We start from the raw sequence: 13,899 nt of genomic DNA on the forward strand, positions 1-13,899 counted from the left end.
GTGGCATTAACAACCAGACTTTTTCTAAAGAGATCAGTGTCTAACATGCTGAGCCTCTTCTGAAAAAGAATCTAGCCACTTATTTGGATGCCTAAATGGGAACTGAGCTCTTCACAATCTGGTAATGTTTTTAAAATGTTACAAACATTGGGTTGTGGCATCACTGAATGGAGAAGACTGATCCTCAAAGACTGTATTTGTGTAAAGGGAAAATTACTTTGGCAAGGAGCAATATCACTGATATTAGCAGAAATATTACATTTAACATTATGTTTAATCCTGCATTGGCAGGACAGTGGACAAGACGTCTTGCTGTAATAAGCATTTTTTATTTCTTCATTCGTTGATTCTACATGAAAGCTTAATGGGATTTTGATGACAGAACATTTTTAAGGGTCACTAGAATGTGTTTGCAGTTCTTTAAGACATAAGATATTAATGTAATTCTTTAGGAGACAAAATCATGTGGTAGAAAAAGCCTTGAGAAAGAAGGCATGTTTGGGAAAGCGAAGAAATATGCATCTTGGTGCCAACCCATGCAATAAGGATGAAGGACCGAGTTTTTTGTTTATTAAATCTGTTGGAAAGACATTTTTCACTTATTCCGTTTAAAAGTATTTACTTACAAACATTAAAAGTCAACATTTTCAAGTGGCATCTAAAAATGCACCTTACCGTTTTGGCAGATATAAATGTGTGTGTGCGCGCGCGCGCACGCATTGGTATCTACCTGCATTTGCACATGTGGATCAGGTACTCATACACCTACCATTCCCGAGCACTGCATGTGCATTTCTGGAGGCGGGAGCCAAAGATGGGGAGCCAAAATTGCAGTTGTCTTGAAAATACTTGTGGGTGCACTAAAAGAGTTAAAGATATGAAGACTTGGATCAATGCTTAATGGTATCCAAAGTCAGTGGAAATGAACACCAGGACTGATTCTGGACTCACACTGGTTTAAACTGAGTTAAGTGGAGTTACACCTCTGTAAAATAAGTGTAAATCAGGGCTGACTCATGCCTAATGGCTGATGTTTTCTCTACTTACTGCGGGAATGGTAATACCTAGAAATAAAGCTTCCCTGAACATGTTTGTTGAATTTACTTTCATGAAGAATCATGGGCAAGACACAGACTCTCTAATAAATTAGCATTTTTTAAATAGAAGCCAGGTGCATATTATTATTTTCCAAGTAATACTTTTTGCCAAGTCAGAACAAGCTATTTTCCTGTGTAACAGGTTTCTTATTTTTCCAGGATTTGGAAGAGTTACAGAAACAACTTACCTCCAGACTACTGAGTACTGAAATGTCGAGCGCTCGTAATTCAGAGTACCAGACCTTAGAAGACTTAGAAAGGAAAGAGAGGGAATATTCTGAACATATCATAGATAATGTACCTGTATCATTTTTTATTCATCTCTATATTTCTAAATTAACACTGTTCTGTTGATAGAGGAATCAATATTTTTTTTCTTTGTGATCATTAGTCCAGGATCAGTGTTTTAGAAGTCCACTGATCCTGAAAGCATGTGTACATTCGTCTAGCAAAGCATTTCTAATTTTGGCCAGCAACTAGCATCTTTCTTTTCTGATTCTGGTTCACTGGTTCTTGCACAATACATAGAGATGTCAAATGCTTATTACTTTGTTGGACTAGTAAAATATTTCAAGCCCTTGTATAATATGAGCTGTTGGACCTTATCACATAATTCTTATTATAATCTTACTTTCTTCCCCCAACCTTAATTTAAATATGATTTTAGGACCTGATATATCTTTTGAGCCACTAAGAGAATTAGTTATATATCTTGAAAGATTACTGGTACACTTTTATGTAAAACAGATTTCAATAAAGGTTGATTTAGAACTGCATATAATAATGTAATAGATTAATGCTTTATGTACCAAAATCTCAGATTAGCTATATCTTCAGCACTGGTATGAGGTGCTAGCTATAGTCGTTCTCAAGACAAAGGCTGTTAAAATCATGTTGGAATTGATGTGGCATTAGAGTGGAATAAGCAGGCTGGTAGTCAGAATTAAGTGATTATTCTAGTTTTCATTCTTAGTGCATTTTCTGTTTTTCAAAAATCCACTGTTGAAATAAACCATATAGGCATTGACTCTAAGCCCTTTTATACCCATCTGAGCTCAGTGGGATTGTACTTGTGCAATGAAGGCAGAATTTGGCCTGTAATATTTTTCCTTACATCTAGTGCTCACTTGTACTATGTAAAGTATGCACACTTCATAGATAAACTTTTTCAGTTGGCAGAATTAAAGTGTTACTAACACCTCAGTAACTCTTCTGGCTACGCTGCTTTGCACAGTGTAACACATTTAAAGTGCTTTTAAATGCAAAAATGTAATTTTACTGTTGACATTTGATCCTCATGGAATGATAATGTTTCAGTTCAATAGCACTAGTGTGTGTCAAAACTAATTCCTGAGCCAGAAAACCTGGAGGTGGAAAAAGATCTTATTTATCTAGTCTGCTGGAAAATAAGAGGAGAATCTCTTAGACTGTCTTTTTCTCTCCATTTTTTTCAACATTTGAGTTAATTTAGTGTTCATGAGTAGGAGAGACCAGTCATACTGGTAGGCTATGTATAAGCTTCCCCACACTGATCTGCCAGTGCATTTCAGTCCTGACTTGAACAGCCCATATATCCTAGCCCTGGGCCTCTTTGACAGAGAAACCGACAGTCATTCTGACATGTTTGGTAGTTTGTGAAATATGCCAGCGTGAACTTCTATGATGTTCTATTTAATCTCTGTTCCTTTCACTCGATAACACATATCCGGCTGACAGAGATAGAAGCATGTGACATTTCATGTGAGACTGTGAAGGCAATCCTTTAAAGAACTTATTGTTCAATATTCTACAGAGTTAATCATGTGTGAAACGGATATTATTAGTGCCATCTAGCCTTACTGCACTTCATAGGACAGACCATTAGCTGATGCAAATTGTCATTTAATGGAGGTATGATCTGCCTCCATGTGTGGAATCGTAGCCCTGGTCTACACAGGGCGGGCGGGGGGAGGGGGGGGTGGAGGCGATCTAAGTTACGCAACTTCAGCTACATGAATAACGTAGCTGAAGTCAACGTACTTAGATCAACTTACCGTGGTGTCTTCACCGCAGTGAGGCGACGGCTGCTGCTGCCCTGTCGATTCTGCTTGTGCCTCTCCTGGTGCTGGAGTACAGGAGTCGACAGGAGAGCACTCGGGTCGCTTTATCGCATCTAGACTAGACGTGATAAATCGATCCTTGCTGGATCGATCGCTGCCCGCCGATCTGGCGGGTAGTGAAGACATACCCATAGAATCATAGAATACTTGGGTTGGAAGAGACCTCAGGAGGTCATCTAGTCCAATCCACTGCTCAAAGCAGGACCAACACCAACTAAATCATCCCAGCCAGGGCTTTGTCAAGCCGGGCCTTAAAAACCTCTAAGGATGGAGATTCCACCACCTCCCTAGGTAACCCATTCCAGTGCTTCACCATCCTCTTAGTGAAATAGTGTTTCCTAATATCCAGCCTAGACCTCCCTCACTGCAACTTGAGACCATTGGTCCTTGTTCTGTCATCTGCCACCACTGAGAACAGTCTAGCTCTATCCTCTTTAGAGCCTCCCCCTCAGGTAGTTGAGTGGAGTTACACATCACATCACATCACAGTTACTATATTATGGAAAGATTCTCCTTGACTTCAGCCACAGTTGGATCAGGCCCTTGAAGAGCACCTCTCTTCCCTCAGTGCTATAAGGTTTTTCCTTTCTTTACCATACACAGCAGATTGGCACCTCCAAAAAAAGCACCTGGAATTTCAAAGTACAATTCTTGGCAGTTTTGGGGGACATTTAGTAGCACAAATCCCGTTGAAAGTCAAGTGCCAGCCACTATTCACAATCTCCCCCTTAATTATTATTATTACTATTACTAATAAAGATTTATGATGATAGCACCTAGAGGCCCCAGTCAGAGTTGGGGCACCCTTGTGTTGCAGCAATATATAACCATTAGATGGCTGGATACTGCACAGACCCAAGCCCCTGTCCTGGAAAGCTTACAATATAAGGCCCTGAGTCTACAGATGTACATGTGTTTAGCTACATACATGTAAGTAATCCCACCAAAGTCAATGAAATGACTCACATGTATAGAATTAAGCTTGTGCATAAGTGTCTACAGGATTAGAGCCTAAAGCTGGTATAGGTGGGGCATACAACTTTCTAAACCACATAATATGCTTACAGATTCCAAGAAGTCAATATAATGTTTACAAACTCAATAGCTGCAAAAAACCTCAGCTGGTGAAAAGCTTCTGAGTTTTAAACTAAAATCTTGCTACACATGCACTCCCATGTTACAACACTGATAATAAAGTAACTTGTTAGAAAGAGATGACTGGCTATTAGCCTTTCTTCTGTCCTCAATTGTAGTAATTAGCCCAGAGGTTCCCAAATTGTGGGGTGCACCCCTCCTAGGGGGGTGCAGAGGAACATTGGGGGGGGTGCGGTGGGGACTGGGCCAGCTCCCATGGGAGACAGGGATGGAGCACCACCCAGACTCCTCCAGCCAGAGCTCCACTCCTGGCCCCAGACCCGGCCCCAGCTGCAGCCCCAGCCTCAGCCCCCTTACTCCTGTCCATGTGCCCCCCTGCCCGGGAGCCGCATCCCACTCCCAGCCCTGGCTCCGGCAACGGGGTGTGTGACTCTGAGAAGTTTGGGGACCACTAAATTAGCCTGTTTTTAGTGTGTTGTGTGTGAGGAGTTCTTTTAAATAGCAGTCTTAAATAAAATTGTATACACTAACCTCCATGAAGAGTCAGAATTAGCCAACAGGTACCATACACTGGTATCTGACATTACCAAGCGTGCGTCCCCATGTTTCAAAATATGAGATTTTTGTGAAAATGGTTTTGCCAAATGGTGACTTTTTAATGGCTTCATCTTGAATTATGATTTGCCTCCCATAATAGAACACATCTCTGTGTTGTAGGGTAATTAATTTCTCAGGTTTTTAAATATTACGGGGGGGTGGGGGGGTTTAGGAAAAGGGGGAAATAATTGATGTGTTTTAATTCCTACTCTGCAGATGGAAGCTTTCTGGAAGCAGGCAGACAAAGCCGAGCAGTTTCTCCTGAACCAATCAAATTGCTCAAGTGCCAAAAGAGGAAAGATGATGATGTATCTGACTGAGAGAATGATTGCAGTAGAAGGGTTATTAAGCCAGTCTCAGGATTTGCAAGCAATGGTAAAGTACAAGAGGAGAGAAAGCTGAAGAGAGACTCAAACAGTCAATCCTAACTCAGAGCATAATGAGAATGTGTAATGTTTATGTCAATCAGAGTTTATGAATTAGGTAGACAACTTACCAGCTGTGGCCTGTTTACTTTAACCTGTTATAAGGAGACTAGCTTTCTCAGTAGTTTGTAAAAACTCTTAAGTGAGTGACCTCTCTTCGCTTTGATTCTGGTTCTGAAAACACGACTATCCAGTCATGGTGGAATGAAAATGCTCTGCAAGATTTTAATGAGAGCAGTGAGCAAGCAGCAAGAGCACTACATCTAAAGATGGGGAAGGGAAACATTAACCTGCACATTGAGACATCTTTTTTAAATGTATGTATTCTACCGTGCCTGGATGGCCATACTTCAAATTAAGAAGGGTTCCGAGTGCTCTCCTGACTTCCTTTGGAACTGAAGACCCTCAGCACCTCCTACTAACCTGGCCTTGAGAGAGGAAGCAATAACATTTACAAGTGTATTCATTTTAATGCAACATAAAGTGCATACTGTTACACATAATTAACATGTCATTGGACCAGATCCTTCTCAGTTATACAGGCTATTCAGTAACCCCACTGAAGTCATTGGAATTATTCTGGATTTACAGAAGTATAAATGAGATCAGAATCTGGCCCACTATTGCTTCTAGATGCATTTTTTCACCCATAAAATATTTAGTGGTTAGTAGCTAATGATTTATGATCATGCAATGTGGCAGTCAAATAAAATGAAGGACCCACATTGGCAAATAATCTTTATAGGTGGTCTCTCTGCACCATGGTCCTCTAAGCTTCCATACATGGACTTTCTTCAGTTGTGCCTGGTTCAATATGAATGTTCAGTCTAAATGGATTATTTCTTATGTTTGGGTCCAACATTTAATAAGTTTTTCTACCTGACGTTGCCTTCATGGACCTTCTAGCTCTTTGGAGAAGGACCATCTTCTCCTTTAGTTGCAGTAGTTGCTAAGGGTCACCCTATCATGCTGTCTGGAGTGGCTCATGACCATAAGTGCCTATCTCAGGGCAGACTGTCAAAAACAGGGCAGACATCCCAAACTGGTGGTGTTTTCTATAATTAGACTTCACCAACTCTGTAACAGATGTGAACTCCTGAATCACTGTAACAGTCTTACCATAGAGTCACAGACAGTCCCCATCAACTTTCCAGTCTATCTTACCACCCAGGCAAGCTGGACTTAGTGGTACAGTAAATGGTCACTTACACCAAAAATCACACAATATTCAGGTTGCTTCCAGTCCCAAGAGACCAGTCACTTACCCTAGATCAATTTGTATCTTAGATCTTACACCAAAGACAACACTTGTAGACAGTCCTGTAATAAACTATCTAAAGGCTTATTAACTAGGTAAAAAGAAATGGTTAAAGCAAACAAACATATACACAAAGGAACCATCCATGATTCCTAAAGATGACAGTAAAGTGGTAATCTGTCAATTCAAGGTATCCCCACGGCAGACCCAGGGATAACCCTTGGGGAATCTCTGCCTTTGTTTAATGTCTCTGGCCCTGTGAGAGTTCAAACAAGCAAGGAGATGACAAATTTTCTTGTGACCCTTCCTGTCCATGATATGAACTCCCTTGCACATAGCATTTCCAAGGTGTGATAGGGCCAGTCACAATCCTTTGTACTGTGATGATTCTCAATGGCCCATTTAATCTTGATAGGCCTCCTTAACGGGGATGGACGATTCCCATACCTGGGTTTACAAGTTCAGAGCAAACACTTTTAAAGTTATAAAGCATAACTTACATATTTCCTTATAGCATGGAATATAGCCATTACAAGTGAGATTAATGCATGCAGCAACTTATGAGCATTTCACAGAGTCTAAACACTAACTGCATTCTATTAAGACTAATACCTATTTTGAACAAAACTAACATACAGGTGAGCTGGTTTGGTTTCCAGCTATGAGTTTGTCAGTTCCTAGCTAACGCCTACAGCCTTGGCTAGAGCTGGCACTTGGTTTACCAGCATCACGTACCACTCCCCATCTCAAGCCATTATATAAGCACCACTAACCTGGGGAGCAAGATTTCTTAAACGGGCTCTGAACCTGAGTTTCCTGTGCCATAGTGTAACGGAAGTGGTCTGTAATAACTTTTATTTTTCAATCATTTACTGAGCTACTCTGGTTTTTATGCCTTCAGTAATCTCAGTGTATTTGGACTCACTCTACAATGGTATTGTAGTCCTATAACCGTGCTCATTCTGAAATGAAAACTGACCAGCTGGTCAGTATTTTAGAAAAAATATCCTTAGATCTTATCCTTTTGCTCCATCTAGTGAAACTTTTCCCCGTCAGCATCAGCCTGTGCTGAATATTGAAATGTTCAGTGCTAACTTATTCATGTTGCTTCATTCATTTTAGATTTATTTTCATTCCTTAAAAGAGCCAAGAAGCACTGGATGGAAAATGTGGACAGCTTTGCTTAACCCGTGCCATGGTGCAAGTGAGCGCACACAATCAAATGAATGGGTCGCTGGAGGAAACAGTTTGTCTAGTGTCACTGTTTTTGTCTCTTGCGTCATTCAGTATTGAATGGGTTAATGAAGGGCTCAGCGTGTTGCAGAGATTCAGCACTCTGCCTGCACTTAATTTTTTACATAGTATTTTTGTTTTGTTTTCAGGACATTCAAGAAAGAATATTTAATTGGGAGCTAATGGTGAAAATGGTCGATTTTTTTAAGACAAAGATACAAGAAGAAAGTAAATGTAGACTAGATGCTGTAGCTGGCATATTGGACCAGTTAACGATAAAGAGCAACCTCTCTCTTTCGCAGAAGGAAGAGCTTTTAACAGGCCTGCACAAGGCCTTCTTGGAGCAAGTAGCACATTGCAATAACGGTAAGTACTTTTTAAACATACATTTCCGACCTTCATCTTTAAAATTCATTGACTTGTGAGCTTCATTTTGTTATTAACTTGTCTCACTTTCCCATGAAGAGTAACAACAATGCATGAAATCTCACTCTTTTGATAAATCTCACTAATGGATAAACTAGGAATGTTGGCCCAGATGCTCAAAGGAATGGAAATGAGGAGCATAAATACCTTTGAGGATCTGGACTACCGTTCCTAGGGAGGGTATATGCTCTGGAACAGGGAGTAAAGCCACCTAGGCCTTGTTCCTGGCTTTGCCATCGACTTGCTGTGTGGTCTGTGTAATCTCTCTGTGCTAAGCCCTTATGAATAGATGCCCATGTAATAGATCCCACTTAATATGGATGAATGCTGACTCTTGGCCACAGAGCTATACATGTCTTCCCACCCTACTCAGGAGAGAGTGAGGGGAGTCATGGAGAAGAGCTCTGTAGTTTACTTTGCAGGCTCCATTGTTTCCCGTGCCTCCCTGCCCCATGGCTGAGGTATGGGAGGGGGTAGAGGATTTGTCCTGTTCTGATTAACAACTGTTCTACTTTGAGTTAAATCAAAATACTTTGGCAGACATATCTATCCATCATTATCGCTCTACTCATCACATGTGAGGAATTTGTTACAGTTGTGTATTTGTTTTTTTTTAAACAGACTTTGAAGCCTACTGAGTTTTAACGTATCTTGGAGTGATGCAAGTTGAATTTAGGAATCAGAGTTCCACTGTCATTAATGGGAGTTGTGAACCTGTGCATTGCTCTGAATATTTACCACTTTAAATAGAGAGTATCTAGTCAGTCAGGAGCAAAGGTTTAACATATCACTAAATTATTCTGTATTGATTTAATTCCGTGGTTTGCCACAAGAGTATTTATGTCTCTAGTCCCCTTTATAACATCTCGATTCAGCATCCATCAAAGTCATGGGGAATCTTTCCATTCAACTCAATGGGCATTGGGTGAAGCAACAAGTAGGGCAAGGAGGGAAGCTGGTTTTATATATTTATATTTGAAAGTAAATATTTGCTGTCTTTGTTAAATAATTTTGATTCTAAAGTGATCAGTCTGGGGTGAAAACCCTTTGTCTGCTAGAAATGCAAAGCTGGCTTTCTTAGGATAATTGATTCTTTAACTGCCCTATTGGCATGCTGTCCATGTCAAAGCTCTAGGAGCTGAAGAGCCTGAATGTAAATACTCTCACTGGAGAGTTGCTCATATTCTCAGTTAGTTTTAAAATGGTGAGTTTTGCCATATCTAAAGGCCATCAATCCCCATTCCGCAGGTTTTGTCCTTTCTAAAAAATTGGTAAGTAGTCATATGAACAACAGTTTAAGCAAAGGATTTAATGGATGCGCCTTGCTAGTTCTTTAAAAAGAGGACATATATGCCTACCTCAGGGCTGTTGTGTGTTTCTAAAAGTAAGCCCTTAAATTTTGTTTGAGTTCATTCCGTTTGTTTTTCTCTGTCATATTTGCATTGTTGCAAGACAGAGATGCAGCTGATAAAGCGTTAGCTTTATGTGAAATAGGTCCTTTTGTCCATAAGAGTAAAATCTGTACACACATATTAAGCAACCTCCTGTATTAAAAGATTATCTCAAGCATCTTGCATACAAGCCCTCCCATCAACATAGCACAGTCTGCACTGGGAGTTCAGTTGATAGAACTGTGTCGCTCGGAGCTGTGGATTTTCCACACCCCTGAGCGACGTAGTTATGCCAACATAAGTTTGTAGTGTAGACCAGGGCTGTATTTCAAAATGTTTTTTTTTAAACCTCCAAGGTTATTGTAGACTTTGGTGGTGGAGGGAATAGGAAAAAACACTGCACTATCTAGATTTTTATTAAAGACTTTCTGTGCATTTTCAAATGATTTGTCAGGGAATTTATGTTCGTCAGCAGGCTGATGTTTATAATAAATTAGCACTGGGCATGAGTAATGTGCAGAGTTTATATAATGCACTGCTTTATCTCCCCCCAACAAGGAACTTCTCATAGCTAAAACACCTTGATATGGTGGCAGAATAGTTGCCACAATGTAACATTCATTTTCCTGTATTCATCTTTAGCTGCATGGTTTACTTGGGGGAGTAGTGAGTTATTGAGGTATCTATAGGAAAAAAAGGTTAGTGTTTTTTTGAGGGGGTTAGGTGAATACCGGATGAAAAGACAGAGGTGAGGGAGGTTTGGATAGCAGATGTCTGGATCTGCAGGGAAAACTCATCTGGAGCCATGGAGTGTCTGAAAGTTAGGCCTCAAATGTCTCAAGCTGGCAACCCCCACACACCAAAAAAATAAAAATAAAATAAAAAAATATCAGTGGATACTGAAAGCTTTGGCGTAAGTGACTTGTCCAAGATCATGCAGCAAGTCAGAGGCACAGCCAGGAATAGAACCCTGAAGTCCTAGCAGCCAGTCTGGTGCCCTATGCACTGGACAGTGCTGCTGCCCCTACAGTAGAATATATTTATTCCAGAAATAAAAATCAAACTTGAACACAGGCTTTTTTTTTTGATGTATCCATTTTTAAACCAGAAATGAAAGTTCACACACTTAGTTTCCCAAAATTATAGCTTTGTAACACCTGATCATTTACGTTTTATATTCCAGAATGTGTCCAACAAGGTAAAGACCTAATCGTGAAACTCCTGGCATGTCGTACAAGGAAGATAAGAGAGATCAAACAAGCTCAGAAGGATGAACAAGAGGATCTACTCAGTAAAACTCAGAAAATAGGGGAACTTGATGAGTTTCTGAAGGTGACTGTGTAAAGATTTATATTGACTATATGGTTTGTTTTAAGGCCATTGTAACGTTCTATGAAGCGCTCTCAGTCCACCAGAACTGTCAGCTTGTGTCCTCATTTGATGTGTCTACAGTAGCCCAGGGCAGAGTTGGGGATGGGTAGACCTGCCCGAAAACACTCCTCCTCTTGGCCTCCCTCTGACCATCTAGGGCAGACTGACACCAGTCAGGGAAGAGCTGCCATTCTCAAGAATCTATTCCCTAAGTAATAGTCAGTTCACCACTAGAAAAGACCCAATCCCTATGGTCACCCATCCCGATAACCAGTCTGCTGCTACCACTGACAGCAGAGGCTGTAGGATGACCTGCCTATCCCACTAGTGCTGCTGTGAGGAACAGCTGCCAGGTAGGGGGACGCATGCAAAGGAGCCCTTGTTCAGGTGCTGGGGACAGAGAACTATGGTTGGTCAAGAGGAGTGAAGGAAATGGCTGTGGTGGGTGGAAGGATTGGTGGAATTCGGGAGAGGAAGAGGATGGAATTCAATGAAGATGAGATGCCTTTCTGGAAGATATGTTTTAGTGCCTCACATGTTTTTTGTCTCAGAAGGGTAACTAAGTGAAATTCTATGGCCTGTATTATCCAGGAAATCAGAGTAGATGATCTAATGGTGCCTTCTGGCCATAAAATCTATGCTGGAAGCTTGTGAAGTAGGGGTGAATAATGTCACATGAGGGGATAATTGGGGGGGGCGCCTGTTAATAATTTTGGCAACACAGCACTTGTCAGGGCACGTTGCTTTGAATTAATGTTAGTGGTTGTGCAGGGATACTTTGGTTTAAGACATGGCATTTTGATCAATAATTATGTAATCTTACAGCAAAACTGGCATAGTTAACAGTGATGTTATCAGAATGATGAAACCCTAAATGCTGAAAGTGGCAAGACTTCTGTAATTGCTGAGAACTATAGACTTATATTATTTTAAAATTCATCCTCAACTGTCAGGGAAAGAAATGATTTAGGGGCAGCAGGTCTGCTTACCTCTTCACAATATTAGATGGTTCCATGAATTTTAATAAACAGTTTAAAATGTAAAAACTCAGCTAGATGGTTAGAGAAAACTTTTTTCCCATTACAACAAGCTGACAGATTTTGCTCATCTCAATGCTACAACTTCTTATTGCAGTCCAAGCTTTGTAATTACATTGTGTAAGTTAGATAATGCAATTACTATACTTTGTCTGCAATGCTTCCTTGATGAAGTTTGGTAAAAGAACACTCTCCATAATGCATAGGAAAAAAAAAATCAGTGTAGGAGCAGGCTTCCAGCCATTTAAAACAAATGTGTACTCTGAAGTGGCATTTTATATCTCTTAGGCGCTTTGTCTTGATCAAATATAAACAGTTAATTTTATTATGCGGTTTGCTATCCACTGGACACTTTAATGTTTGTTTGTACTCCTGTTTAATGGACCTCTTGCTACCTTTAACAACACCCAAAACATTAACTGAAATTAAGAAATTTTGTATCAAGACTTTCTTCTGCAAAGGCAAGACAATTCAGTTATGCAAAGAAAATGCATTCATTTTTACATACCATAGTCTTATAAATAACTTGGACATCTAACCAATAAATTGCATAGTAACATTTGCAATCAATGATACATTTGTTGCAGGATGGGAGGGAATTATAGCTGTTTGCCAATTTTTTCAGCTTTTGTATCGCAACACAGGATATAAAACTTTGATTTTTAAGTTGTTAAGAAATTCGTCCATGAAATATAACTGAGCCATGAGATGCTCTCACCCTTCTGCCCCCATAGTAAAATGGGTCCTTGTGAGCAGGTAACTCTCTCCTCTGCTCTAAGATAAAGTCCAAATGCTCTGAGGAAGAACAAATGAACCCCCTTCCGTGGGTATGACTTTATCAACAACCAAATAATGGATTATTGTTAATGCTATGCAGTAGCTTAGTAGAAATTTTCGTGCTTTGTGTTCAAATGGTTTCAAGTTCAAACCTGCCTAAGCTGTCACACAGATGGTGAATGTTTATTTCCCTCTAAGTTTATGTCCACACTTCAAGAAGGATGTTGAAAAATTGGAAAGGGTTGAGAGGAGAGCCATGGGAATGATTAAAGGATTGGAAAACATGCCCTATAGCGAGAAACTTATGAAACAATCTATTTAGTTTATCAAACAGAAGGTTAAGAGGTGACTTGATTACAGTCTATAAGTACCTACACAGGGATTGAAATTTGATAAAGGGCTCTTCACTGTAGCAGACTAAGGTATAAGATCCATTGGCTAGAAGTTGAAGCTAGACAAATTCAGACTAGAAATAAGATGCAAATTTTTAATAGCGAGGGTAATTAACCAGCAGAACAACTCAGACGTGGTGGATTCTCCATCAGTGGAAATTTTTAAATACGTATTGGAGGTTTTCCTAAAAGATATGCTCTAATACAACCACAGCTATTGGATTTAAAGCAAGAATTGATTCAGGGAAGTCCTGTGGCCTTTGATATGTCGGAAGTCAGTACTTCTGTAAAAAAAACCCAGAACCTTGTCTGGAATCTTAAACCTCCAAGTAAATCCGTGTAGTGCATATGCTGCTCTATCTACAGCATGTCTTGAAAATTAACTAGTAACTTCTCTGGTTTAACATTAGTTGGGGTTTGAGCTCTTTGCAGGAAGCTATGTTCCAGTTTCATATGAATTCTTCTGTCTGTTCATCTGTCTTCTGTCTTTTGACTGTAATGATACTATGACCAAGTATGTGAGCTGCTATCATCAGCACTGCCTGAGATTTGTGCTTCTTTTTACATTCAGTATAATGGCCACGAAAGGTGAACAGACTGAAAATACTAAAAAATGAAGTTATCAGTTCACAGAACAGCTTTGTATACAGGCTGGTAGACTAAACATCTCATCAATGACCCACCGATCTTTCTCAACCCAG

At 40.0% G+C, this 13,899-nt stretch overlaps 1 protein-coding gene across 1 annotated transcript in view; it reads left to right on the forward strand.

Annotated features, from left to right (window-relative positions):
- EVC (EvC ciliary complex subunit 1) overlaps positions 1–13,899 on the forward strand; it is a 67,510-nt gene that overhangs the window by 9,825 nt on the left and 43,786 nt on the right. Inside the window, exons 4-7 of the mRNA XM_039542051.1 lie at positions 1,257–1,394; positions 5,105–5,263; positions 7,954–8,170; positions 10,805–10,953. Coding sequence (XP_039397985.1) covers positions 1,257–1,394; positions 5,105–5,263; positions 7,954–8,170; positions 10,805–10,953 — 663 coding nt within the window. The remainder of the gene's footprint in view (positions 1–1,256; positions 1,395–5,104; positions 5,264–7,953; positions 8,171–10,804; positions 10,954–13,899) is intronic.

Source organism: Mauremys reevesii, linkage group 5 (genome assembly GCF_016161935.1).
Source record: "Mauremys reevesii isolate NIE-2019 linkage group 5, ASM1616193v1, whole genome shotgun sequence".
Lineage (NCBI taxonomy): Eukaryota > Metazoa > Chordata > Testudines > Geoemydidae > Mauremys > Mauremys reevesii.